General features: G+C 54.7%; 1 protein-coding gene and 1 long non-coding RNA gene across 2 annotated transcripts in view; one reads left to right on the forward strand and one right to left on the reverse strand.

Annotated features, from left to right (window-relative positions):
• LOC102540711 (epididymis-specific alpha-mannosidase) overlaps window positions 1-24,255 on the reverse strand; it is a 35,029-nt gene extending 10,774 nt beyond the window's left edge. The window contains exons 1-11 of the mRNA XM_072946520.1: window positions 24,115-24,255; window positions 23,469-23,615; window positions 21,634-21,739; window positions 17,103-17,275; window positions 15,382-15,470; window positions 13,972-14,149; window positions 8,612-8,810; window positions 5,597-5,787; window positions 4,411-4,549; window positions 2,689-2,822; window positions 834-1,108 (exon numbers count right to left, since the gene is read on the reverse strand). Coding sequence (XP_072802621.1) covers window positions 834-1,108; window positions 2,689-2,822; window positions 4,411-4,549; window positions 5,597-5,787; window positions 8,612-8,810; window positions 13,972-14,149; window positions 15,382-15,470; window positions 17,103-17,275; window positions 21,634-21,739; window positions 23,469-23,615; window positions 24,115-24,246 — 1,763 coding nt within the window. The 5' untranslated portion in view covers window positions 24,247-24,255. The remainder of the gene's footprint in view (window positions 1-833; window positions 1,109-2,688; window positions 2,823-4,410; window positions 4,550-5,596; window positions 5,788-8,611; window positions 8,811-13,971; window positions 14,150-15,381; window positions 15,471-17,102; window positions 17,276-21,633; window positions 21,740-23,468; window positions 23,616-24,114) is intronic.
• On the forward strand, window positions 8,039-22,265 carry LOC140688100 (uncharacterized). The gene is made up of 3 exons (XR_012062842.1): window positions 8,039-8,127; window positions 18,397-18,515; window positions 22,178-22,265. It is a non-coding gene; the product is annotated as an uncharacterized lncRNA (long non-coding RNA).
• Window positions 24,256-26,547: the final 2,292 nt, after the last annotated feature.

Here is a 26,547-nt window from a genome sequence, read left to right on the forward strand (position 1 = left end):
GAAGGACTGGACTTGCGCTGAGCCCAGGTGAGGGGAGTCCTGGTCTGTGCCTGCACAGCTGCTGACAGCTGACTGAGCTCCAGGTGACACTCACCTCACGCCAACGCCCCACTCCCTCCTCTGCTCTGTCTCCCCCTCCCCCTCCTTCTTCCCCTTCGCTTTCTGCCAGGGGCTCCTCCCAAGCTTCCTGTTCCTCCCAAACTCTGCTCCTGTCAGGAGGCACATGAGGAAACAGAAGCGGCTGTCTTGGGAGAGGCCGCTGAGGAGGAATGAAAACTGCCTGGGATGTGACAGGAGGATGGACGGGGCAGGGGGTGCTCCAAACTCTGGGAGGACTTCCCTGGGGGTCAGATGCCTTCTCTGCTGTCAACCAATAGCTGCCGTTGATTAAACATGTGAATAAATGGGTGGACGGACGGATGGCGGGGTGGATGGACGGGTGCATGGATGGAAAGATGGATGGGTGGATGCATGGATGAGTGGCGGGGCGAGTGGAGAGATGGATGCGGCGGTGGGTGGATGTATGGATTTTATGTTTCTCCCAATTTAAAAGAGTGGGTACCGTGACTATTATATTTCCCCCAGGGAGGATCTCTCAACATTCCTTTTTCCGTGGATTCACACCTTAGAAATGAACAAGTTCAGGAAAGCCTTCTTTGCCCTAGCCTAGACACGCACGCCTGGACATCAGCTCGGCACTGCGAGGGCCTTCAGCACCATCAGGTCCTTCCCAGGCCCCCAGGCAGGGGAGGAAATGCAGACCCGGTGAGGGCAGGGCACGCCCAGGCCCCAGGGCGCTCCTCGCCTCGGAGCCAGCGGTGGCTGCACCTCACCCCTCCCAGACGCTGTGCATCAGGTTGGTCTCCTGGTCCAGGAACACAGTGTAGCAGTCATTCTTCACAGGCACCAGGCGCCTGCCCAAGTGCCTGGCATGTCCCCTGAGCCTGCGGCCAAACTGCGTGGCGCTGGTCACGGTGGCAGCAGCCTCCTGGGTGTCCTCATGGGCCCTCTTGATGGGCCTGATGCTGTAGTGCTGGTAGCTGAGCCCCGGGATCGTGGTCAGCACGTGCAGGTCATGTGCGGGTGGGGTATCCCCTGACTTCTGGACCTGCACGGCCAGCGGGATGGGATGAAATGATGGACGTCAGGATTGGAAGATGCCTCAGTGTCCTTAGTAACCCGCGGCCGCACGCCCACAGGATGGAGTGCCTGCTGCCCGCTGAGGCAGCAGGGTGGTCCATCCCTGGGCTGAGCTGGGTCCCCTCCCTGCACCCTCCCTGCTCAGCAGGACCCAGGCCCAGCCTCCTCTCCCTCCTGCCCCCCTTCTCCTCTGGGGCCTGCAAACCGGCCGCCTTCCTATCCAGCCCTCGCTGCTGTGTCCTGCCCTGAGCCTGTGCTCACACTGTCCCCTCTGTCTGCGGGGCTTCCTTTCTGGAGGGAGCGCCTTTGTCTCTCATTCCTCCAACTTCCCCATGGGGGGAGGTGTTCGGGGTTTCGCTCCTGCCCTTTCCCCATCCCCACATTGTCTGATTAAGGAAGGGGGTCGGAGGAGGACACCGAGGACCTGCAGGGGGGACCCTCACTCTCTAGGGAAAAGGTGCCTCTCTGAGCCCCTCCACCTGGCCTTTCTCTGAACTAAAGCAGCTACACTGTCCCACCGCACACCCCCCACACCTGTGCTGAAGGATTCCCTCCGCCACAGTTACCATCCAGCGAGGGCTGTATTTTCCTACTTTGCTTCCTGCCTGGTTCTCCGGCTAGAACATGAGCCCTGAGGGCAGGCACTTTGTCTCCTTGGTTACTGAAGCTTCTCCAGCACCTACAGTGAGGCCTGACACACAGCAGGGGCTCCAGGGATATCTGAGTGCGTTTACTCTTGGTGGGTACTGCCTGTGGGCGCGGAAGGGGTGCACGTGCTGAGTCTGCTCAAGCCAGCACCCTCTTCTCCCGCGTCCACGGAGGGGAGCTGCTCGCTCCGCCTTCTGGCCCAGCTGAGGGCTGCTGCCCAGGCCCGCGGGTGATCGCAGCACACCTTGACTCTCCGTTCCTGTGTCTGCTCCCTGACCCCCGCGGTGACTCCAGTGTCCAGAGCCCAGCACTCAGCCCAGGCCCAGGCCCAAAATGGGCACTGGAGAGTGTTCCCGGAATGTCTGCCTCACGGCAGCACCTTCTCTGCCTCTCCCCTGGAGGGTTGGCTGGGTGACAGGTAGGTGCCCTCTGGAAGCACCTCCGGCTTCAGGCCCTGGAAGGAGACGGGGACCACACTCTGCCGCTGCCTGTCTGGGTGTCGCAGAGACAGCCCGCCCGTGCCCAGCCCCTGATGCAGCGCCTCTTTCAGTATCTGCTTTAAGACTCCCGACGGCCTTCCCCACACAAAGTGGAAATTCACCAGAATGTATCTATTCCACATGGAGCAGAGGAGGGGGCGCCTCCCGTGCCGCCCAGACCTCCCTGAGACCTTCCAGGGAGAGAACAGAAGAGTCATTTTTGGCCAAATCAGATGCCCAAAGTCAGTCCGCTGGGTGGATCCCAGTGACCCTGGTGGATGCACACCCCAATGACAGTGTTCTCACAGTGACAGTGGGGTTGTCCCCTGTTCACTGTAAAGGCTCCCACTTCTGTGGGTGCCCAGCCCAGAGCAGGTGCCGCAACAGCAGGCGCGCCTCCGGCCGCAGCTCCCGCCCATACCTGCGCAGGCACCGGGCGGCCTGACTCGTCCGTGACGCTGACCTCAGAGAAGCCCACAGTCAGAGTGACGATGGTGGTGACTGTCCAGGCCAGGGGGTTGTAGACCACGGCAAAGAGGCCCCCAGGCTCTGGGCCTGCACACAGAGGCAAGGCTTTATTGCTGCCATCTGACTCACTCGGCACACCTGCGTGCCCAGGGAAGCTGAGAAACAGGCAGGTGAGGCCGGCCCTGCAGGGTCCGGGGGAGAGGGACAGGCAGACACGTGGTGCCCACGCACGCAGCGCCCCAGTCTGTTCGTCCTGCCGCCCTGGCCTCCAGGCAGGGGAGGTGGGAAGGGAGCTCAGTGTCCCTCTGGAAGCTCAGGGTCCATGGGCGCCTCACGCATCTCTCCCTGTCAGCCCCACTTCACTGGTGAGGACACCAAGGCCCAGAGGGGTAGAGTCACCTGCCCAAGGTGGCCCAGCTCCTAGGGCCTGGCTCCAAAGCTTTGAGCGCTTGGCATTCAAGGAGTGGGGAATTCTCTGGAGCCTGGAGGGTCAAGTTCAGTCACCTAGCTCAGCACTGGAGGCCCCCGCGAAGTGGGTCTGAATTCCGTTTCTGTTCCATCCCGCACCCCATGTGCCCTAAGCACATCCACGTCCAATGACCCCCAGGTCCCTGAGCACACCACACGGTTCCAGCCCCCAGCCCCGCCCGGCAGCTCCGGGGCTGCGATGCCCTTCTGGTGTCTCCACCTCCCCCTTGCTCGGGGGAGCCGCCCTTGTGAGCTCAGGGGGATGGAGTGGCCCCCCGGCAGGGAGTCCGACCCCAGTTCTAGCTCTCTTTCTGAGACTGTCTGTCCTTGGATCCTCGTCTCTGCGGACAGTGTCCTGTCACCTGCACCCCTGGTCCCCCGGGCCCTTCCCGAGTCCGAAGCTAGGATGGGATTGTACCCAGACCCTGAGGGGAAGGAAGAGCAGGTCAGGTGAACAGTGAGGCCAGAGGGGAGCTGCACAGTGTCCGAGAGCGGCCTGGGAGTGGAGTCCTGGGGAAGGTGCAGCCACCTTCGGGACAAAAAATCTCGTGCACTTGTGGGGAGACCAGCGTGTCCTTGTTTGCCCAGGACTCTCTGGGGTGAATCCCCTCAGCGCCAAGCAAACGGGTGCGAGGAACCGCTCCCCACAGGTGAAACCCTCAGATCAAAGGGGCTGGTGCAGTGGCAGCCCTGCCACGATCTGCGCCCAGGCTGAGCTCAGGAGCCAGTGCTGGGAGCCAGGCTGGGCCAGGTCCCTGAGGACACCTGCATCCTCTCTGCAACGCTGGGCAGCGCAGGCCTAAGGGTCCGCACCCTACCTGTGTGACCCTGGGCAGGTCCGTATCCCTCTGTCTGTGCGTGTCCTCAGCTATGAAGTGAGGGCGGTAACAGCTCCAGCCTCAGAGATGCGTGAGTCAGCACATTAAATTCTGCATGAGGAGTGCTGAGCAGATGCCAGGCCCTGTTAGCACTGTTCCTGCCTCTAACTGTCACACCAGCCCTCCCTCAGTCACAAAGAGGAAACAGAGCCTCCGAGAAGTGAGTCCCCTGCCCAAGCGCACAGCCAGGTTAGGGGCCACAGCTGCGATGGAGACCCAGAGTCTGAAGCTCAGGCGGTCTGGACCCCTCCCCGGCCCCCAGGAACTCTTCTCAGGAAAGGACAGAGCCCCTGCCCGACCACCGCGTCCACCTCAGGGGCCTCGCTTACCTGAGTGGGCTGGGGTCCTGTCCTGGGTGATGGTGGCCATCAGCTTGTGCACACCCTGCACCCCTGCGCTCAGATGTTCCACTAACATGTCTGTCACGTTGGGGGTGTGAGTCCCAGTGATGCCGTCGTGGTGCTGGACCTGCAGCCCCCGGCCAAGCAGGGGAGGAGTGGGGTCAGGGCCTGCCTCTGCCGAGCACCTACTATCCTGGCACCCGCTGGGCACTGGCTCTCATCCTGCTCGCCAGCTGCTGGTGGAGAAGGTGGGGTTCCCCACCCTTTACAAAAGAGGAAGCTGAAGTCAGAGAGGCTGATGAACTTGCCCAACGTTTTCTGACCTTGTGGAAACCCACTTCGGAGTCCTTGACCTTGGGCAGAAAACAGACTTCTGCAGGGCACCCACCCCCGCTTCATCTCCATGACCCAGTCTGCCCGTAAGTGCTGCTAGCCTGCTCCACCGCTCCACACATAACCCTGGCACTTGTCTCCACTGTGTAAGGATAGGATTAACTCCTCTTCACAGAGGAGAAACTGAGGCTCCATGAAGGGAAGCCACGATTCCGCCCACTGTGAGGGACACTAAAGTCAATCCACTTCACCCCACACAGTGACTGGTTCTGCCAGCAATTCCTTTTAGGTAACACGAATGTCATGGCCCGTGTAACTCAATTCTCATTGTGTGATGAGACCAGATACAGGACTTCTTGGGTCTCAGTTTCCCCATCTGTACAGTGGGGTCAAATAGAGGCAGAAATTTATGAACAACTTCCTTTGTGGCAGCCACCGAGGCCAGAGGCTTATGTGCATTACCACATTTAATTGCCACCCTCACTGATTTTCATTATACAAGCATGGAATTAGGGCTCAGAGAAGGAAAGCCACCCGCCTGGGGCCCAGAAGTGAGCTGTCAAATCCAGGGAGGAATGTTGGACACCAGTGCTTCTCCACTTTGCCCTTGAATCTGGCTCTAAAGCTTGTTGACTCCACCAGGTGGACACCGGCAGACCATGGTCCTGGCCTTGGCCCAGCGGCTTCATGCACGGGCCTCGTGACCCAAGGAGACCTCAGTGCTCTCATCTGTAAAGTGGACTCTAGTGACCGGGGCCTGGGAGGATCTGTGACCTTGGGAGGGGAAGTGCACCGCCCAGGGGGTTCCAATCCTGTGCTGTGGCCGAGACGCGGGCGTTACCTCCGAGACTGCCCAGCGCAGCTGCTGGAGCCGCTTCAGGGCCCAGGCTGGGTCCAGGAACCGGTGGGGAGCCGGCCACATGCAGCGTGTGAACATGGACTCCCCGGCATACAACAGAGCGCTGGCTCGCCTCGCCAGGCCTTTCAGCCCGCTTCGGGACGTGTAGAATCCGGTCCAGGACTTTAACAGTTCTGGGAGAGGAAGGCCAGCAGTGACTGTCAGGTCCTGCCTGCGGAGCCCCCAAGCCCTGGTCCAGAAGGAAGATGGGATCAGAGATGGTAGATTCCTACCACGTCACTCAGGGTGGCAGCCCAGGGTGGGTACTGATCTCATGTTTCTACCTCAGCCAGGCCAGCAGCAGCCCAGGAGCCCTGCAGGGCTGGGGCAGGTGGGAGGGTCAGGCCGGCCTGGGGCAGGCCTGGGGAGGCCTGGGAGCTGAAGGGCTGGGATGGGGACAAGAAAGCCCAGTGTGCACCTGGGACCCTGGGGCGGCCTTGTGAGCAAAGGGCCCGGAGGATCTCAGGGGAGGAGAGTGAGATGAGGGTGAGGAGGGCAGGACCCCGAGGAGGCCCCGCTGTGTGACTTCGAGGGGAAAGGGCCCCTGGACAGGCCTGCAGGGTCCCTCTGGCAGCCCAGCGAGGAGGGCTGGGCGGGGTGGGAGAGATAAGGGAGCCCAGTGGCCACCGTCCTGACGCTGAACTGAGAGCACAAGGCAGGGATGGGAGGAGGGAGGCTGAGCACCCCTGGGGCCAGGCTGTGTCCCAGCAGGTGGTCTGGTGTTCCCTCCTGTTGCCTCCTCCTGCCTCCTCCTGGGGCTGGGCTGGGCCTCCATTCCCTGTTCTTTCCCCACAGGACCTGGGTCAGACCATGATGGGTAGTCACTTGGTCTGGGAAAGGCCACAGGCTGTGGGGCCAGGTGCACGGGTCCTCCCCAGCTCCTCCCCAGGCCTAGAGTGTCCATGTCAGACAGAGACCTGCACAGCCTTGGCTCTGAGCAGGCACCAGTCTGCCAAAGCCACTCACGATCCCGCTGCCCTCAGATCAGGACCCAAGCCTCCTCCGTGCTGTCCAGTCTCTGTGTAGATGGTGCCTCCTCCAGGGAGCAGCCCGGTAGCCCCGCCCACCCCGCCACCCACAGGGCTTCTCCGCAGCCCCTCCCACCTGGGTGTAGCCACTCCCACCCAGACGTAACTCCTCCTGTCTCAACGTAGCCCTGCCCACATCGTTGCACCCCCTCCCACCTCAGGTGTAACCAGGCCCACGTGGAGGTTTCCACTCCCACCTTGACCGGCACCCCGCCCACTAGACGGAGCCCCTCCCACCTCTGCCAGAAGTCAGCCTTCCCCAGACTGCTTTATCCAATGGGGAGTGTCCTGAGAGCTATGTAGCTCCCTCTTCCCACCGCTCACATGAGAGGCCGAGGCCCAAGAGGCACAACCAACCCAGGTCTGGGGGAGTCAGAACAACACTCGGGGAGGAACCAGCCCTGAGCTGGGGGCCCTTCCTGGTGTCTCTTTGAAGGGGAAGAAAATGAGGAGCCATCATCAGGGTGCCGCTCAGACCTCCTGAGAACTCACTTCACTGATGAGGGAACGGGGGCTCAGGAAAGTGACATCACTTAAACCCAAAGCCACCCAGCGCCTGAGAGGAGGAGCTGTGATCCAAACCCAGGTGAGCTTCTCAATCACCGCCTGGGGCCAGCCCTCCTGAGGCACTGTGCCTGCTGGTCGGTGAGGGAAGGCAGGGCAGAGGTCTTGGACATTCTCGGCTCCAGGTTCCCTGGCCCGTTGGTGCATGTTAAGCTAGTGGATGCCCCTGTAAGCCTGGGTTTCCCACATGTCCCGTGAGCATAGACACACATCTTCACTCTTCCTTCCAAAACCACTCCTTCAGGTGAGTGAGCTCAGCATGGAAGCCAGTGCTGGGCAAAGCTGGCTGGGATGTGGGGGCTGCATTCGGATCTTGGGCTGTCCTTGATTATGGTACTCTGTCCCCATTTCACCCCCACTCCCACCCCCTTGAATCCCCTTGGCTTTTCCTTATGTGCAAAGTCGAAGTAGGACTAGAAGGGTCCTTCAAGGCTCTGTTTTTTTTAATGCAATAAAGATGTTAGATGGCTCAACAAATTGGCCAACATCATCCCTGCTGATTCTCTTAGACAAGACTTGGTGGAGTGTTGGGGGTGCTGGCTTGCAGACAGAGGTCTGCAGGGATCTCAACGTGGAGGGGCAGGTGGTGATAGGCCTGGGAGGGGTGGCAATGGTGTGCTGCCTTCAACGCACCTCAGGGCCTGAGCAAGCTTCCTCAGGAGGGCCTGCACAGATCGTGTCCAGGAAGGGACCTGATACCACCAGACAGTGATGATGTCATAATTATTAACATTTACATCTGCTGAGCCCTTCCTGTGGGTCAGACACTAGGCTAAGAGCTCTTCTTGTCTCATTTCATGTTTATACTCGATGGACTAAGCACCGTTAATATCCCTGTTTTCCTGAGATAGGATGGTTCCACGACATGCACGTAGCCATGCAGTAAGTTCACTGTAAGAGCTTTCGTGTTTTAGGCTGTGCTGTCTGTATCCAAAATGGCCCTGGCCCCCAGGACACAGGATTGAGGGAAACAAGCCCCAAATAACTGTATGTTAATTGAAGAAAACTGGGGCCCTTGGGTTAGGAGGAGCCAACTGAACTAGGCTTAATATCAAGAAAGGCTTCCTGTAGGAGGTGACACTACAAGATAAGTAGGACTTTTGCAGGAAGAGAAGGTGTGAGGAGGGTATTGCTGGAAGGTACTACTGCAGTGAAAGGCACAGAGACAGGAACCTGCTGTGTGTGTGGACAACAGTGAGAGGTGTAGTGTGCTGGGAACCAGGCTGTGTGTCTAGGTGGGTCTGGGAGGTGGGGGTAAGGCCTGTCTCTGCCTCAGGGCTCCAAGCAGGGCTGATGAGACACTGATGGGTGAGGCCTCTTACCTCGCTGGCACCAAATCACCACCCCAACTCCCAGAGGCTCATACCTGAGGAATAGGGCAGGAAGTCTTGGTGGTTGTGGACTTGCCATGAAACATTATGTGCGTAAACAGCTTGGAAGTAGCCACCCAGTGTGGCATACTCTATCGAGACACTGAAGCGGGATGTGCGGCTGTTGATATAGTCCAGCAGAAGGTCCATGTTGACAAATTGCTCTGAGGCGTTGAAGAACTGCCTGTCACATCCCTGTAGGTGGGGGAACAGGGGCAACGCCCTGCATTTCTGGGAGCAGAGCCCAGTCTAAGCAGGGTAAGAGCCTCCCTACCACCAATAACCACCCTTCCCTTCTCCATGGTGGGCAACAAGCTCCCAAACCAGCTCCCAGGCTCTATCATGTGGGTATTTTTCTCTGTCTTTCTGTTTGTCTGTCTGTTTCTCTCTTTATAATGTTTTACATTATATCCCCTGTATTTGTTTCTTACATTTGCAAGTTTGTACCTCTTCACTATCTTCTCCCATTCTCCAATGCCCTCAACCCCACCTACAGCAACCACAAATCTGACCTCTTTTTCTGAGTTTTTAAAAAAAAATCACATGTAATTGTGATCATACAGCTTTTTACTTTGTGTCTCATTGATTACACATCCTGACCGTTCCTTAAAGCCCATTGATACATCTAATTAATAATGATGTTTATTATAATAAGATAATAACTATGAATAAAAGTGAGAATAGCTTGCTTAAATGTACTGACCTAAATCTCATCCTCAAAAAAGTAGTCAGAGTCAAAATTGATAAATTCCTTGAAATATATATTATATTAACATTGAATCATGAATAAGTAGAAAATGTGAACAGATGAATTACTAGTAAAAAAAATTGAGCCATATTCAGAAACTTCCCAAGAAACATAAGATCATTTTCACTGGTGATTTCTATCAAACATTGAAAGGGAATTAATACAATTCTTCTCAGTCACTCTTTTCAAAAAAAAAAAGAAGAAGAAGAAGAAGAAGAAGAAGAGGATGGAACACTTATAATATAATTTTAAAAGGCCAACTTTACCTTGATACCAAATCAGACAAGTAAGTCTCAAGAAAGAAAATTATAGGTCAGTTTCCCTGCTGAAGAGAAATTCCAACATTTTCAACAACCATTAACAGAACAAATCCAACAATACAAAGAAAACAATGTTACACCATGATCAAATGGGATTTATTCCAGGAATGCAAGGATGGTTCAACATCCACTGCATTAACTAAATGGAAGATAAAAATTATATGGTCATCTCAACAGATGCAGAAAAAGCATTTGCCAAAATTCAACTCCATTGTTGATAAAAACTCTCATTCAAATGGAAATAAAGGGAATGTACCTCAACATAATATAGGCCGTCTGTGATAAGCCCACCTCTGACCTCATAACTAATGATGAGAACTTGGAATCTATTCCTCAAAGATCAGGAAAAAGACAAGGATGCTCACACTTAGCCCTTTTATTTAGCGTGATATTATAAAGCATGACCATAGCAATTAAGAGAGGGGAAAAAAGGGCATGAAATTGGAACAGAAGAAATAAAACTGTCACTATTGGCAGCTAAAATGATATTACATGTGTAAAACTCTATGTAAAGCTTAGAATTAATAAATTCAGCAAAGTCACAAGATAAAAAAATCAATACACATAATCATTTGTTGATTAGTGTTTCTATACCAGAATAACTATTAGAAAGTGAATGAAGAAAACAGCACAAAATCACTGTTGATTAGCATTTCTATACATGAATAGCTATCGGAAAGAGAATGAAGAAAACACTCCCGTTTGTAATTGCATCAAAAAGTAAAATACTAGGAATATATTTAACCAAGTAGGGAAAGACCTATACACTGAAAAGTATGACAGTGATTATAGAAGTTGAAGAAGTCACAAATAAGTGGGAAAATATGCTGTACTCATGAATGAAAGAATTAATATCGAGAAAATGTCCACATTATCCAAAGTAACCTACAGATTCATTGCAATCCCTGTTAAAATTCCAATGACATTTTTCGCAGTAATAGAACAACTAATCCTAAAATTTGTTGGAACTACAAAAGATCCCGAATAGTCAACATGATCTTCACAAAGAAGACAACACTGGAAGCATCAAAACCAGGATGTCAAACTATATGACTTGAAGCTATAGTAATCAAAGGGTCTGGTATTGGCAAAAACCAGACACACAGATCAGGGAAATAGAACGGAGAGTTCAGAAAAAAGGTCACGGGTATATGGTAGCTATTTTACAGCCAAGAATATAAAACGGGAAAGGGACATTATCCACAATAAGTGGTGTCAGGGACACTGGATAGCCTCATGAATAGAATGAAACTCTAAGACCAGGAAAAGATGAACTCAAATGAGTTAAAGCCTTGAATATAACACCTGAAACTATAAAACTTATAGAAGAAAACATTCATGGTAAGCTCATGGTCTTCAGTCATGATGATGATATTTTGGATTTGACACCAAATGCAAAGGCAGCATAAGGAATACCAAACAAGTGGAACTGTATCAAAATAAAAGCTTCTGCACAAGAAAGAAAATTCAACAAAATAAGGAGACAGTCTACCAAACAGGAGAAAATATTTGCAAATCATAAATTTGGAAAAAGTTGACGTCTAAATATGTAAAGAACTCATACAACTCAGTAGTCAAAATACAAGCAACTTGGGTTCAGAATGGGCAAAGGACCTGAACAGACATTTTTCTAAAGAAGATATAGATATGCCAGCAGACACAGGAAGGAAAAGTTGCTTACCATCACTAACCATCAGGGAAATGCAAGTCAAACCCACAGTGGGATACCACCTCATACCTACCAGAATGGCTATTGTCAAGAGACAAGAAGGAAGTGTTGGTGCAGATGAGGCGAAAAGAAAACTTCCCTGCACTGTTGGACTGAGTGTAAGCTGATACAGCCACTATGGAAAACAGTGTGAAGGTTCCTAGAGAAATTAAGAATAGAGCTGCCGTATGACTGCTCCAGCAACCCCACTTTTGTGTATGTATCCAAGAGAACAAAAACACTAACTTGAAAAGATGTCTGCAGCCCCATGTCCATTGCAGCATTATTTACAACAGCCAAGACATGGAGTCAACCTATGTGTTCAGTGGATGAAAGGATAAAGAAAATGTGGTATATGTATTCAACAAATTGCTATTCAGCCAGGCAAAGCAGGAAATTCTTCCATTTGCAACAACATGGATGAAACTTGAGGGCATTATGCTGGGTGAAATAAGTCAGACAGTGAAAGGTGAATACCATGTGATCTCAATTACATGTAAAATTTAAAAAAATGGAAATAACATGAAATATAAGCTCACGCATAGAGAGAAGAGATTGGTGGCTGCCAGAGGTGAGGGGTCGTTGGTGTGCAAAATGGCTGATGGTGGTCAAAATGTACAGTTTCCACCTATAAAATAAGGAAGTCACGGGATGTAGTGTGCAGGTCGGTGACTCGGTTAGTAACACTGTATTGTATATTTGAGAGTTGCTAAAGGAGAAGGTCTTAAAAGTTTTCATCAGAAGAAAAAATTCTGTAACTGTGTGTGTTGATGGATGCCAACTAGACACATTGTGGTGATCATTTTGCAATATATACACATAAGGAACCATTAGGTTGTATATCTGTAACGAATATGATGTTATATGTTAGTTATAAGTCAATATGAAAAAAGAGAGAGCTGCAACACAAAGAAAAAAATTCCCCCAAACAGTCGCAGGTGCTGTGTCCACCTTGATGAAAGCTGATTTTGGAAAAATACGTAGAATATAATTATAGTGAGAATATGGGTAAGAGGCAGCGCTCACAGGAGGCAGTCTTAATTTAGACTGAGCTGAAATCATGGGCCTCAATAAAGTTGTTCAAATGCATTGCATGTGTACCCCAAATCTTGACCCCCAACCTAACGCCCAGCCATCTCTGATCGCATATGCCAAAACCTGCAATCCTGGTCGACAGATGTTTTGCAGAGGTGATGTCTGTCTGACTCTCATGGGCAGAACAGGATAAGAACGAAGAAAGTGCCCTTTAGGTTTTGACCCGTCAGCCAGGCACATTGAGTCCTACCAGCGGCTACCATGGGAACTTCAGAATCTAGTGGCTCGCAGGCCGACTAAAGGGAAAAATTACTCATAAGATGTCTTCTTATCATCTTTCTTGGGAACTTTGTTATGAGCTCACCACAAAAGCTGACGAGCATAGATAGCACGGTAAACTACTGAACTTCCCGGTCACAGGGGACAGACCCCCGGGCTCAGGCCTGAAGCAGCCCCAGAGGAGCTGCCTGGTTCCCAGTCAAGGGCCGTGGTCAGAGTGTGGAGAAGGCTATGACTGGGTCTCACGGGGGCCGCAGCCGTGCTCAAAGCCAGCGGCCCCAGGATAACACACTGAGCAGGCAAGCCCAAACCTACAGAACCCGTAGCAGCCCACTTGGACAGTCCTCCTAGTGCGTCAGAAATGGGAGGTCGTTTGTGACACTTTGCGACCTTTTAGGTAGGAATCTTTGTTTCCTCTGGCAAATATCACCTTCCATCGTGAACTGCTGAGAAATTAGATATTTCATGTTTCGTTTCTTTGTTGCCTATATATATTTTCAATTATGCCTCAAGCCGCAGATAAAATAATGGTGATGAAGCTTACCTGACCGGAGCTGCACAAAATTCTGCTTTCCTTAGCTGCCCTTCTAAGTAGCTGTGTGGCCTCAGGAAGATTCCTTAACCTCTCTGGTTCTCAGTCCCTGCATCTGCAATGGTTTACCACAGTGCCCACCCCCTACCCCCTGGGGCAGATTAAACGTATGAGACACATACATCCCGTAGAACAGTGCCTGGTGCACAGAGGGGGCTCCATAAACCTTCACTATGACGACAATGATGACTTGGTGTCAGGCACTGTCCCCCGCGGTTGCCTCTCCCACCTGATTCCAATCAAGCCCATGAAGCGGGTCGTGTCATCATCCCCTTTTTACAGATGAGGAAACGGAGGCTCAGAGGTTCTAAGTCTCACAGCTATTGAGCAGGGAGCCAGGATTCGGGCCCAGGCCTCTGCTCCCAGCATTGTGAAGGTAAAAGCAGGCGAGAGCTGATTAGAACCTGGAGGCCAGCTTGGGTGAGGCTGCATGTCAGGTGGGAGAGTGGGGGTGATCCAGGGAGGGAAAGGGGCTGGTAGCAGGGTGAGGGCTCGGGGTTGCAGGGAAGGAGGACTGTGCCGGGGCTAGGATGGCTGCCTGACCCGCTGCCTGGACGGAGCCTGGCCTGGTTAGAGCTGGACCCGAGTCTAGGGTGGTCCTAGGTGCAGGGTGGGACCCATCACAGCTGTCCCCGTGCAGAGTTGCAGAACAAGGCCCCGGGACCACACCTTACCCAGGGCCAGAGGACGTGCGGTGTCCGGAACCAGGCGGCCCGTTCAAATATGTTGTTCAACATGTCCATAGCGTAGGATTCAATGTTGGTCTTAGTGACAGGCGTGTCCTTCGAGGGGTACATTCCATCCTTGGGAGGGTCTGGGAAGACAGCTTCTCCGTCCCAGTAAAACCCTTTACTGAGAGAGAGAGGAATTTTAGGGGGGTTCTTGCCCTGGCAAGGGGGGTCTCCTGGGGTCCGGGAGGACAGGCAGGGCTCAGGGAGGCCACAGTGTACCTTGAGCCTGTGGACCCTCACTCAGAGCCTCCTCTCCCATCAGTGCAGTGGGCAGAACAGTGCTGGGCAGATGAGGGCTTTGGGCACAGAAGGTGCCACGTTTTACCCTTTCACCATTGTGACCTTGGGCACGTCACCCACGGGGCCAGCATTTCGTCATCCATCGTGTGGAGCCCACCACAGTGGGCCCCCTTCCCGCGTTCACCACGGGGATGGTGGGATTCTTTTGATCACTACTTCCTTGTCACCTCCCTGCCCACCAGATCCAGATCCAGGGATCCTAAGCAGGGCTGGGTGAGGGTGAGGCGGGGCAGGCACTGGCCTTGGGCACAAACTTTCAGGGGTGCAAAAATCTCAGTTGTCAACATGCTGGTATTTTAACAATATTTTAAAAACCAGACGAAATGCCAAAAACGTCATGACAAACATAAGATCAAATTTTCACATAAAGACAGACAATCCTCAGGCTTCACCACGGCTCAGGAGGCACGGACCCCAGCAATGAGCCGCGGGGGTCTGGGCAGCCCCAGGTCGGGTCTTCGGTGCCTCATGCCGGGCAGCATACGGGTGACACGGAGGGACCCTTGGCCAGCCTTCAGGAGTGACCTGAACCTTCGAACCTGACTTTGAACCTCCCTGAACCCTAGTCTCATGATGGTAAAATGTACTGAAGAATGTTAGGAGGAGTAAACGAAAAATCACTGAAGGAAAACAGGGAGAAACAGTGCCTGGCGCAGAGCGGGGCCCGATAGGCAGACCCGGACGTGCGTCCCGGCCGCTTCTCTCCGCTGCCCCTTCACCCCGCCTGCCAGCCTCCCCCATTCACGGAGGGGGTCCCGCTGTCCGTGGCCTCACAGGTACAAAGGGGCAGAGTGGGACTGACCCAGGGCCCTCCAGCCGGACAGCCCCCAGGAGGGCTGCCCCCCTGACATGGGGCTTGGAGCTGTCCCCGAGCCCAGCGCTGCTGCCCCGCAGCTGCCACCCCGGGACTGGGGCTGGGGGTCTAGGCCTCAGTTGCCCTTTCTGTAAGATGGGCGCCCAGCGTGCCTCCCTCAGGGGTGGCCGTGAGAGACATGGCGGAGGGGACGCAGGGGGAGAGCTTGGGACAGGGCCTGGCCCAAGGCAGGTGCTCACGAGCAGTAGCCGTGTGTGTCCAGGACGTGTGTGAAGATTTCCTGCTGTGCCGACAGGGACGGGGACCCCCGCCACACGAACTGCAGCGCCTGCAAACCCAGAGGGAGCAGAGTGAGGGCCAAGGGGCCACCCCGCTGCCCCGCTCCCCCTCCCCAGTGCCTGCTGCGTCTCTGGCTGCCCGCCCCCTGCTCCCCTCTCAGTGGTTCACGGACAAGGTCTCCCTCGGCTGCCTCCTCATCCAGGTGCCCCCGACCTCACAGAGCCACAGCGGGCCCAGGAATTTGCCCTCCAGAAGGTGACAGCCTGCTCTCCCCACCCCTCCTCAGGGCAGGGCTCTCTGCCAGGGCCTGCCAGCCATGCTCTCTCTACCTCTGCTTGAATCCCCCCTGACACGGGGTGCTCATCACCTCTCTCTAGGAGTACAGTCCGTTGTTCAGGTTCTGATGGTTAGAAAGTGCTAGGCTTACAAAGCAGGGATCAAATCCTGCTTCTGTGAGCACCAGCTCCGGCTCCACACACGGGTCCCCGACTCCTCTGTGACTTGGTCTCTGCACGTGAACCCTGGGGGAGCCACACGAGCTCACAGGGTTCCCCGCAGGGGAGGCGCGCTGCCGCTGGGAGCGAGGGCGCGTTCAGCGTGGCGCTCGGGGGGCACACAGAGAAGTTTGCTTCCCTTGCTCACCTAGAGCCCAGGCCCCTTTTGCTAACGCCTGCTGGCCAGGCTACCTTTGCTCCCCAGAAACTCACTACCAGGGTGACCCGGACAGAATTCATATGTTGGGGTCTTATTTTCCCATCTGGAAAATAGGATAATTACAGCAAGTTGATTATGGGCGAATGGCACGCTGAAGTCCTAACTCCCACCTCATGTGACCTCATTTTAAAATGAAGTCTTTAGAGAGGTAACTGAGGTAAAATGGGGGCCTTAGTGTGGGCTCTGGTCCCGTATGACTGGGGTCCCCATTAAAGGAGAATGTTGGACCCAGACAGCACAGGGGAAGGTGATGACAGGACACGGGGGACGTCGGCAGTCTCCAGGCCAAGGCCACCTGAGGCCACCAGAAGCAGACAGAGGCCCAGACCCCCCTTCCCGAACACCCTCAGGAGGTGCATGGCCCCGTCCCGGGCTGATCTCGGGTTTCTGGCCTCCAGACCTGTGAGCAGCACGTTTCTGCTGCTCGAAGCCCCCAGTTTGCGGCAGGAAACGAATACACCATGTCCCAGGGGTGCTGGCAGGACTAAAGGACACCAGGAGCCCAGCGGCTCCCACCAGGCCCAGCACTTGGTGGGGGGAAGGCAGCGTCTGCTGTGGGTGTTTGGTGTCACCATCTAGTCCCTAACAGCTGCGCTCGCCCCCAAAGAGTGGCCGTGTCCCAGGTGCCCTGAGCCCCGCCCTCCTCCTCTCTGCACCCAGCACGGTTTACTGAGAGCAGGTCTGCTCTGGTCCCTTCGGCGCCTCAAGCCTGGAGGGTGAAGGGGACATAGAGCAGGAGACTCCAAGCCGGGTCTGCAGCTCAGCCAGGTCCAGCCACGCAGGAGGGGAAGAGTCACACACGGCGCAGGGCACAGCAGAGCAATGATGGGCCTGGGACATCCCGTGGCATAAGGGCCCCCAAGTATCCCAGGTGCTCTGGAGAAGGGCAGGGGCTCTGAGATGCACTGGACAAAGTAGGGGCGAAGCAGGGGTGAGCTGGCAGCAGCAGATGTGGGGCACCACTCACCTGGTCCTGCTGCATGGCCTCCTTCAGGTCATAGTCGATCCGGGAGATGACGTGGGCGTTGAAGCCCGCCAGGGCAAATAGGGTGGGGGTCGTGGCAGATGCTCCAAATGGGTCGACCTGCCAGGAGAACCTAGGCCGGACCCCAAATGTTTCGTAGAGAAACCCGTGTCCTTCTGCAAAGAGATAAGCCTCGCTGGTGACAGGAGTGTGGCCCCTCACCCCCTGACTCCCCCAGGGCCCCCTGCCCTTCTACGGGGCTGCAGTGCCCTCTTCCGGCCAAGCAGGGTCTTGCTGCAGTGGGTGCTAATACAGGGGCTCCATCCCAGAATAGTCCGACCTTCCACTCATTCATTCATGATTAACGAGCCACAGCAAGGAGCGAGATGTCAGGGACATGGCTGCAGAGAGAAAGCCCTAGACTTGATAAGCCACTGATTAAAGTTCGTTCGCCAGTCTTTCCCCAGATATAATCTTCTGAATGGCCCAAGAGCTGGTGACAACCGCCTGCATTTTCAGGAGAGAAAACAAAGACTCAGAGAGCACAAGTAGCTGGTGTCAATTGAAACTACCTTCCACTGGTGATCTCCCCAGGCTGGGACGCCAGCTGGGACCTAGAAGATTCCATGGTTCTGGGACAGAGACATGCTCAGATCTATGAACAAGTTTCAGCGAGAAATGAGGCGACTGCTGGGTGGTCAGGGTGGGCCTGAGGCTGATTCGGGGTCTGGTTCACAGAGGAGGCGAGGAAGGTGAACCAGCCAGCTGGACTTGGGGTGGGGCTCCGAGCCCTTGGGGACCAGTGGGAGCAGCAGAGGGAGTGCGGGAAGCAGAGGAGACCAAGAAGGAGCTGCTGGAGAGAAGGGGGAGGAACTGGGGTCAGGGCTCTGAGATGAGGGAGGGGATGGTCAATAGGTCACACTGAGGCGGTCAGTTAGCTGTGCAGGGCACACCCTCAGCAGATGCGCGGCGAGAGGAGGGCAGTCATGATGGCTGCTGACTCAGTGACCCCGAATTCCTCACTCACAGAATCTTCATTTTGTTCAGGGGACGCTGACCTAGGCCCAAGGGATGAACTGTCTCTGGTCTTAGTGGTCATGGCAAGCTCATTTCCCTCTGCCAGAATATTGCTCTCAGTCTTTGTGGAAACTAGATGTGGTCATGGAGCATGGTTACAGACAAAACAGATGTGTGGGTTAAGGCTGCTTGGGTTTCAGGGCAATATTTCCCACCTTAAATAAGACGAGGTCAGTAAGAAAGCCCACATTCTGCCCTTTTCCTTCTTTGACTGTGAAAGAATAGGTTCATGCTGACCGGAGCTGTGGCAGCTGTTCTGTGATCACACGGGAGAGGATATGAGGATGTGAGAAACATCAGTGGGCTGCAGCATCAGTCCACAAACCATTTCCCTTCTTTGTAAGTAAATAGTAAATATCCTAGAGACTCAAGTCACTGTTCTCAGGTTTTCTGGACCCCAGGAGAAATTATCCCTGAGACCCAAATGAACAGGTGATTAATGAATGAAACAGCCCACTGTCCCCCAAGATACATTCTCCCCTTGCCTTTTAGTAACAGAACCAGACACTCCCTATAATTTTGGCAGGATAATAAGCTTCTAGCTAGAGACTGTGTTCCCAGCCTTTCTTGGAAAATATACCAAGTACTTAGGTTCTGGTCCATGGATGTGAGCACAAATGATGAGTGTAATTTCTGGGTCACCTTTGGAAAGATGCAGCCTGCTGTCTTCCCACCGTTCTTTCCCCATTTCCTGCTGGGATGACGTTTCACTGGGGCGAGCGACCTTCAGTCACGCAAGGAGGGCGAGACGCACTGTGAGATGGCAGAGCGAAGGGAAGCAGCTTGGACGCTTGGATCGCTCTGTGGAGCAGAGCCACCCAGTGGCCAGAACAGGCTGCACTTGCCGAATTTTCCCCACGAGACAAAGAACCGTCCCTTTTGTTGGATCACAGTCACTTGGTCACGGTCAAAGTAGTTTAGCCAGTGTTCTAATGAGCACAATGACCAGGTCAAGATTTACTTGGCTAGTGAGTGGAGGGCGGGGCCAGAGTACAGTGGCCGGGGTGACAGAGGGACAAGGGGACATAGCAATTGTGGTCGCTGCCTCAGCTGGGGAGGCCTGCTCCCCTCCTTCCCAGGAGAATGTTAGGCAAGGTTTCATACTTCCGGGGAGGAGTCACAGAGAAGAAGCAAGAGGTAGAACCGGGGTGACAACCAAGGAGAGAGGGCATTACTAGTATTGGGGGGAAGGCGTCTGAGGGACATGGCCCAGAGCTCGGGCTGAAATAAGCCAGGACAGCAGGCCCGTCACAGGATAGTGTCCGCTGTGGACACCCGGAGCCAGAGGAGGACAGCACCCACCCCCCGCTGCCACGCCCACCAGCACTCGCGTTGGCAGAAGTCGGGCTGAGCCTTAGTGGCCCAGAGAAGAATCAGACTGCAGTCACTGCCAGACACGACCTGTAGTTTTGGGGTGAAGAGGGGAGGTGATAGGGTCCTGAGGGTCCAAATGGAAGGTTCCTGGACCATGAGACTCTTCAGCTGAGTCTGAGATGAGCTGCTCAGGTATAAACAAGAGGGACCTGGTGCCTGAAGGCACAGGAGGCATTGTTGTTGAAGCAGATCAGGGGCCTCAGGAGGCAGAAGGCTGGGGAGGAGGCCAGGAGCTGAGTCCTGACGCTGCATTAAGCAGCCTGGGGATTTCACATAAAGAAACTTAAAGATTCCCATCACGTTCCCACTTATATCCAGAAAGAAGGCAGCAGAAACTCACATAAGGGTGCGACCACAGATTAAAGGAGTGAAGGGAGAGCGCATGTAAAGAAGATCCTTAGAAAACATCCAATGCTATCTTGATGCTTTACCCAGGGGTTACCTGGGGTTACTGTTCAGTGGAGTGACAAGGGGGCTAGAGCTTCAGTCACATTCAAGAGTTACTCCTGGCTCATCCATGGACCCTTCGCCCTTCTTTTCGTCTCAGTCTCAGTATCCCTTTTGCAAAATGAACTGAGAACAATGATGCCACCTCCCCATCCTGCCTTTACGGGTGGGTGAAGTGCCACTTATGAAAAACATTTGTGAAATGGAGAGGAATGTTCCCTGAGTGCAAGTGTGCCTGGTGATGGTGAGGAGGAGATGTTGATGATACTGTTGGTGATGGTGGTGGTGCTGGTGCTGGTGCTATTGATAGTGGTAATGGTGGAGGTGATAGTGATCGACCTTCAGTAGGTTGCAATGTTTACGTAGGGTTTTTGGTGGTGATGGATGAAGTGGTGGTGATGGATGAAGTGGTGGTGAAGGTGGCAGTGACGGAAGTGAGGGAGGTGATTATGTTTGTGGTGGTGATGGCGGTGGTAGTGGTGATGATAGCGGTGAGGATGGTAGAGGTGGTGATGAAATGTTTAGATGCTGGTGATGTGGGTGGTGGTGGTTATGGTGATGGTGGTAGATTTGGCATTGAAGTTTTGATGTTGGTGATGGTGGTGGTGTTGAGATGATGGTTGTGGTGATGGAACTGATAGGGGTGATGTTGGTGGTCCCTCTTTTGGTGGTGGAGTTAATGATGATGGTAGTGGATGAGTTGGTGGTGGTGCTGATGGTGAAGGTGATGCAGAAAGTGATGGTGTTGTCAGTGGTAGTGAAGATGATGTTGAAGGTGATGTGGTTTACATGGTAGATAGGTTGCAGAGGTGTGATGGTGGCTGAAGTGGTGGTGGTTGTGGCGGCGGCAATGGTGTTGGAGGTGATGATGGCAGTGATAGTGGTGGTGTCTGTGGTGGTCCTTGTTTTGGTGGAAGTAGTAATGATGTGTTGGAGGTGATGATGATGGTGATGGAGGTGGTGGCGGCTGTGGTGTTGGAGGTGATGGTGGTGGTGTGGTGGTGTGCTGGTGTGGATGTGGAAGTTGAGGCGGTGATGGTGGTGTTAGTAATCACGGGGGTGGTGGTGGTTGTTGGTAGACTAGGTGGTGCTGTTGGAGGTGGTAGTGTCCCTGGAGGTGATGCAGATGATGGTGGCGGTGGTAATCATGGTGAGGTGCTGGAGGTGCTGGAGGCAGTGGTATTGGTGGAGGGTTTGCTGGGTGGGGTGATGGCAGGATAGCCTCTAAACATCACTGAGCATTTACTAGGTAACCATACACTGTACTCAGTGTGCTCCATTATAATTGTCTCAATTTTATCTTCATATAAACCCTTTGAGGCAGGTTTTACCTCCTTATCAAACTCACTTTATAGAGGAGAAACCTGAGTCTCTATGTAGTTCCATCTCTTGCCAAGGGTCACAGGGTTGGGAATTAGAACCTGGGATATAGCCAGGCCATCTTGTCTAGAAGCCACACCCCTGAGCCCTGCACCCAAGGGCACAGGCATGAGTATGGCACCAGCCAATCACTGCACTTACTGGTCACAGTCTCCTGCTGTGAGGGGAAGATGGAGCCCAGAACTGGGGCTCAGACACCCAGCCCAGCCCAAGGAGGGAGACAAGGAGTCCCGGGTCTGGGGAAGGGTAATCGAACCTGTGAGCTGTAGGATCTGGTCATCAAAGTGGGTCACGGCCTCATCATGCATGACCTGGCCTCCGAGGACAAACTCCAGGCGTCCTTGGGCCAGGAGCTGGTGGACCTTGGTGTTGCGGGCAGAGAGGAAAATCCAGATTACAGCCCCCAAGTCTGGTTGTGTTCACTGGGTACATGTCTCCAGTGTCTTACGGTCCTTCCTTCAAACTCCGCACTCATCTACATTTATTCTGAAAAAGCAGGACACGGTCCTGGTCCCCAGTGTGTCCAGTATCCGGAACAGTACCTGGCCCCTGGCTGTTCCTTCATCGAAAATATATAAAAATAAGCATTTTACATTTTTGCTCTGAAATAATTTCAAACTTGTGAAAAATTTGCAAGAATTGTTCAGAGAGCACCCATAAATCCTTTCCCAAGATTATCTTGTTGTTAATAGTTTTTACCTATTTCTCTTATCTCTTCCCCATCTCTTTACGTTCATAGTATGCTTTTTCTAAACCACTTGAAAGTAAAAGTTAACAATAACATGCCTTTATCTTCACAGTTCAGTATGTGTTTGACAAGAACAAGATCATTCTTCCTGTTCCATAATTCTCCAAATCTGGAAATTAATAATGCTACTGTCAAATTCACGGTATTCATGAATTTCCTGAGCCTTCTTTTTCATTCCTGTGATTAATAAATTTGAGGATTAAGGCTACTTATTTTGTAGAACGTCCTTCAGTTTGCATTTGTCACAACTGGATGACAAGCAATTGAGTTTGGGGGTGTCCATGTAAAGAAGTGAGGACCATCCACTGGACACCATGGAGAGTCACGCTTTAAATCAGAATATCTGGCATGGAGTCCAACTTGTCTCATACAAGCTCTGTGGTCCCTGGCCAGTTGCCTGCCCTCTCTGAACCTGGACCACTGTGTACAGCAGGCTGAGTGTCCCCAGGGTACTGGCTGTTGAGAGGAGTCAATGAAGTAATGTGTAGAAGGTCCTAGCCCAGAGCCTGGCAGGAGGCAGTGCCCATCGGACGGGAGGCTCGTCCTCTCGGTGCCAAAGGCTGCAGGGTCACATCCCCCGCTGGAGGAGGACCTGGTGGACTCCCTGTTTTGCCTTCTGAGCTCTGCTACCTTGAGCAAGTCGTGGGGCTCTAACCTGTTTCGAACGAAGGGGATGCTTGGAGGGGACCAAGTCCCAGAGAATCGTCCTGTGAACTCATATCATGTGTTCATTCCGGGTGCAGCCTCCCTAAGAAGAGCGGTCGCTCCCATGCGCGGATGTGGGGCCTGCAGGGGGCAGAGGCCAGTCGCCGCCTTCACCACACGTGGAGGTGGGGGAGCGGGACCGGGTCCCAGGCAGCCCCTCTGCTGAGCGGGGCCTCTGACTCCTGCAACCTGTGAAGCTAGTCCGCTGCCGGCCTCGGGACCCCAGGGACTGTTGCACCCCCGGCAGGGCCGCCAGCTCCTGTGCTCATGGGGGTCACTCAGGTGCCGAAACGAAGGAAGAGGGCGTGGGCTCTGGGCCACTGGGAGTGCCCAGTGTCAAAGGGAACTCGGTTCACGCCAGCTGAGTGTCTGGTGGGTTGCCAGAGCTGCAGTTTTCCAGTAGCCACACAGCCGGGATGAGACCACAAAGCTGTCTCCCGGGCACAGGGCTGACCGCAAAACTGGTCTAAACACACGCTGCAAAGAGCCCAGCAGAGTTTAAGCCTTGAGGTTTATGCAGCACAAGCGTGGCCAGAGAGCGCACTGCCCCAGGAGTTTCCTAAAGGGTCATCACCAGGACACCCAAGCCATTCTTCTCTCGGTTGCCCCTTCAAGGACACCCTGCAGGACAGCAGTACCTGGCGTCTCTGCTTGTGCGAGGCGATGCCATCCCACCACAGCCGGAAAAACTCCTGCTCCACGGCGATGAACCTGCGCTGCTCCTTAAGGGTCAGCTCCTCCGCCACCGAGGTGTAGACGTTGGCGACATAAGCCCGCATGCTCTCCTAGGGGTGGGGGACACCATCACTCCAGCCCCATGGGGCTTCTGGAGGGTTCGGCCCCAGGGACCAAGGAGTAAAATCCAGAGGTGACAAGAGTGTCTGGGGGCCCCTGGCACTCACAGCTGCATCTGTCTGGGGGCCCTTCCCTCTGCTCCCCCAGTTCCCTTCAAACAAGGGGGCCCCAGTCCCACTCTGCGCCAGACACACGGTGAGCGCGGGCACTGGGAGCAGGACAGGGCAGGCCCCTGTGATGGGAACATGCTCTCCTGGGCAGGGATGTGAGGAAACAGACTATGGCAGTCCATGAGTCAGGGGGATGCACCTGCCAGGACCAAGGTGGCAGGGATGGCTTCCCAGAGGGACATGTTGGCCGGCCGTGAGGGCCACATGGCCAACCGCACAGCCAAGCCCAAGGGTCACAGCGGGCGAGGTCCAGGGACTTTGCAGGAAGAAGGAGACTTCATCCTCAAGAGGTGTGCAGGGGACATCCCGGGGCACCCACCTGTACTGTGTGGAGCCAGCCCACGTCCATGTGGCTGTGGGGCACCACGAACACCCTGATTGGAAGCGTGGCCAGGGCCCCCAGCGGCCACAGCAGCACCAGGAACAGAGGCAGCCAGCTGAGCGGCCCCATCCTCGCGGCCAGCAGGCAGGGCTGTCAGACGCCAATCTGCCTGCAGGGCCTGGCCTCTCGGGAGCTGACTGGGACCTGCTCCTTGGAGGAGGGGGTGGGAAGGAGCAAGGGAGGAGTGACACCCACGTAGATGCTGTCACCTGAGCAGTGCAGGCTGGGGCACTTGCTCACTGCCTTGCAGCACTCCCCGCCCAGCTCCGGTTTCCTGGCTGTCCCTGGCCACCTTTAAGGCAAATACCAAGTGCCACCTCCTCAGGGAAGCCTGCCAGACTTCCCTCCTGTCTGGGAGGACCTTCGTCAGCCCAGGGCCCTTGCCGCTCATTTCTGTCTCTTAGAGGGTTTCCCGCTGGGCATCCCGGCCCGTCCCCAGCCCCTTCCCTCTGGACTGGCTCCTCGGCTTCGAGGCCTCCCTCACCCTCAGTACTCAGTGCGGGCAGTGCCGCCACTGGGGCGCCTGCGCTGACACCCTCTCCTCCGCGTGGAGCCCACAGTCCGGCCCTTCAATAGGGATCGTTCTCGCTGTTCGAGGGAGGAGATCAGGCCTTTACCAACACTACGTGACTCACTGACGTCACACAACCACTGGAGGAGCGAGACCGACCGAAACCTTCAGAATTAGGGCTGGGTCATCCGTAATGACCTCGGCTAGCTGCGTAATCTCTCTGGGTCTCAGCAGACCAACCGCAAATAGCCACAGGGGACCTGAGAGCAGTGAGTGAGCGCTCACGAGATGACAGCTCCAGTGTCTCCTTCCTGGAGGATGGTGTGGTCACAGCGGTGCAGTCTGCAGGGGCCAGGGTGTCGCCTGGAGTTGCCTCTGTGCCCCCGACCCAGGAGCAGGGCATCTGCGGTGTGGGGTGCTCTGCCTGAGAAACAAACACCTGATTGTAGTTTTCTATCCTGGCCAGGGCCGTGGCTCACCGGCCCTTCTGGCCACCTTGTCCATCGCTCAGCAAATGCAGTTTGAGTCTATGATGTCCAAGCAAGTCCCCATCCTCTCTCCTCTGTCCCATCTGCCTCCTTGCCCCCCACCCCCGACCTGACTTGACTTCGACATCCCTCCCATTGAGATGTGGGGTCAGTGTCTTCTCCCTTTAGAGCTGAGTGGGCTTGTGGCTCACTTGTAACCGACAGAATGTCGAGCAGATGCCCTGTGTCAGAAGGGGCAAGGCAGGGTTTGCCTTGTTCACAGGAGGAGTCATGCGTGGAGCCAGGAGCTGCCATGCTGTGAGGAAGCCCAAGCCAGCCCACGTGGGAAGGAGACGCGGAGAAGCCCTGAGAGCACTTGGAGAGAGAGAGGCAGGCCAGCGGAGGACTCTGGCGGAGTCCCCCCTCGCAGGGACAAGGTCTAGCCTTAGGCCGATGGGATTGAGGTTTGCCTGACTCTGGTCTGGATACTGGGCAAAGGGTTCGCTCTTCACTCCGTGGCTGCCCTCAGTCTCCTAACCCATGCATCCCCAGTGGCTTCTGAGAGGACACACTGAGGGTCGCCCACGCCAGCTGTCCAGCTGCTCTGCCCTCGGAGCGCTGCATCCCAGCAACCATCTCCACTGCCTGGAGTGCGTCTCGCTGCCATGCTGGCTTTGATGTGCGTCACAGTAATTGCACTGGCCTTGCTTCGGACAGCTACGAGCAGGCACCTGGCCTCTCCTTTCTGCGTCCCATGACTTCCAGTGCCACCAGGGAGCCCACTTCTCTAATGGCTCCGCTCCCATCAGCCCCGTCCTACAGGGGCCGCCCCGTGTCTGGGCTTGTTGCTGATGCTGGTGCTTGGTAACCGGAGTGTCCCCTGGGCCTCTTGGGGGACACTGTCTGGCCTCACCTACCACCTTCACTCTGGCCCCTTCCTACTTCTCTGCAGCTTGAATCCCTCTTCCTCCACCTGCCACCTCTTCTTCACTCAGTGTGGACCAACACTGTCCAACTTCACAGCCTGGTAGCCTGTCTCCTGGTGTTGTATCCGCCACGACTGGCGTTTAGTCTACATCTGCTGCCATGTCAGGACACCACAGACGGGGGCTTAAGCACAGACATGCATTTTCTCACGGTTCTGGAGGCTGGAAGTCCCCTGGGCAGGGTAAGGGTTGGGGAAGCTTCTGTGACAAACTCAGAGGTTCGCTGTCCCTCACTGGGGGACAGGCTACAGCACAGGAGCAGTTCTTTCTCGAACAGGCTCTGCCATGCTCAGCCTGAAGGGGCTGCCTGAGGTTCTGGGCTCTGCGACTTTTGTTACTGGCAGCACATGGTCGTCAAACAAAAGGGCTGGAGGGACACGTGTATTGGCTGATTCTGTGAGATGCA

This window comes from Vicugna pacos, chromosome 2, assembly GCF_048564905.1.
Source record: "Vicugna pacos chromosome 2, VicPac4, whole genome shotgun sequence".
In the NCBI taxonomy this organism is placed as follows: Eukaryota; Metazoa; Chordata; class Mammalia; order Artiodactyla; family Camelidae; genus Vicugna; species Vicugna pacos.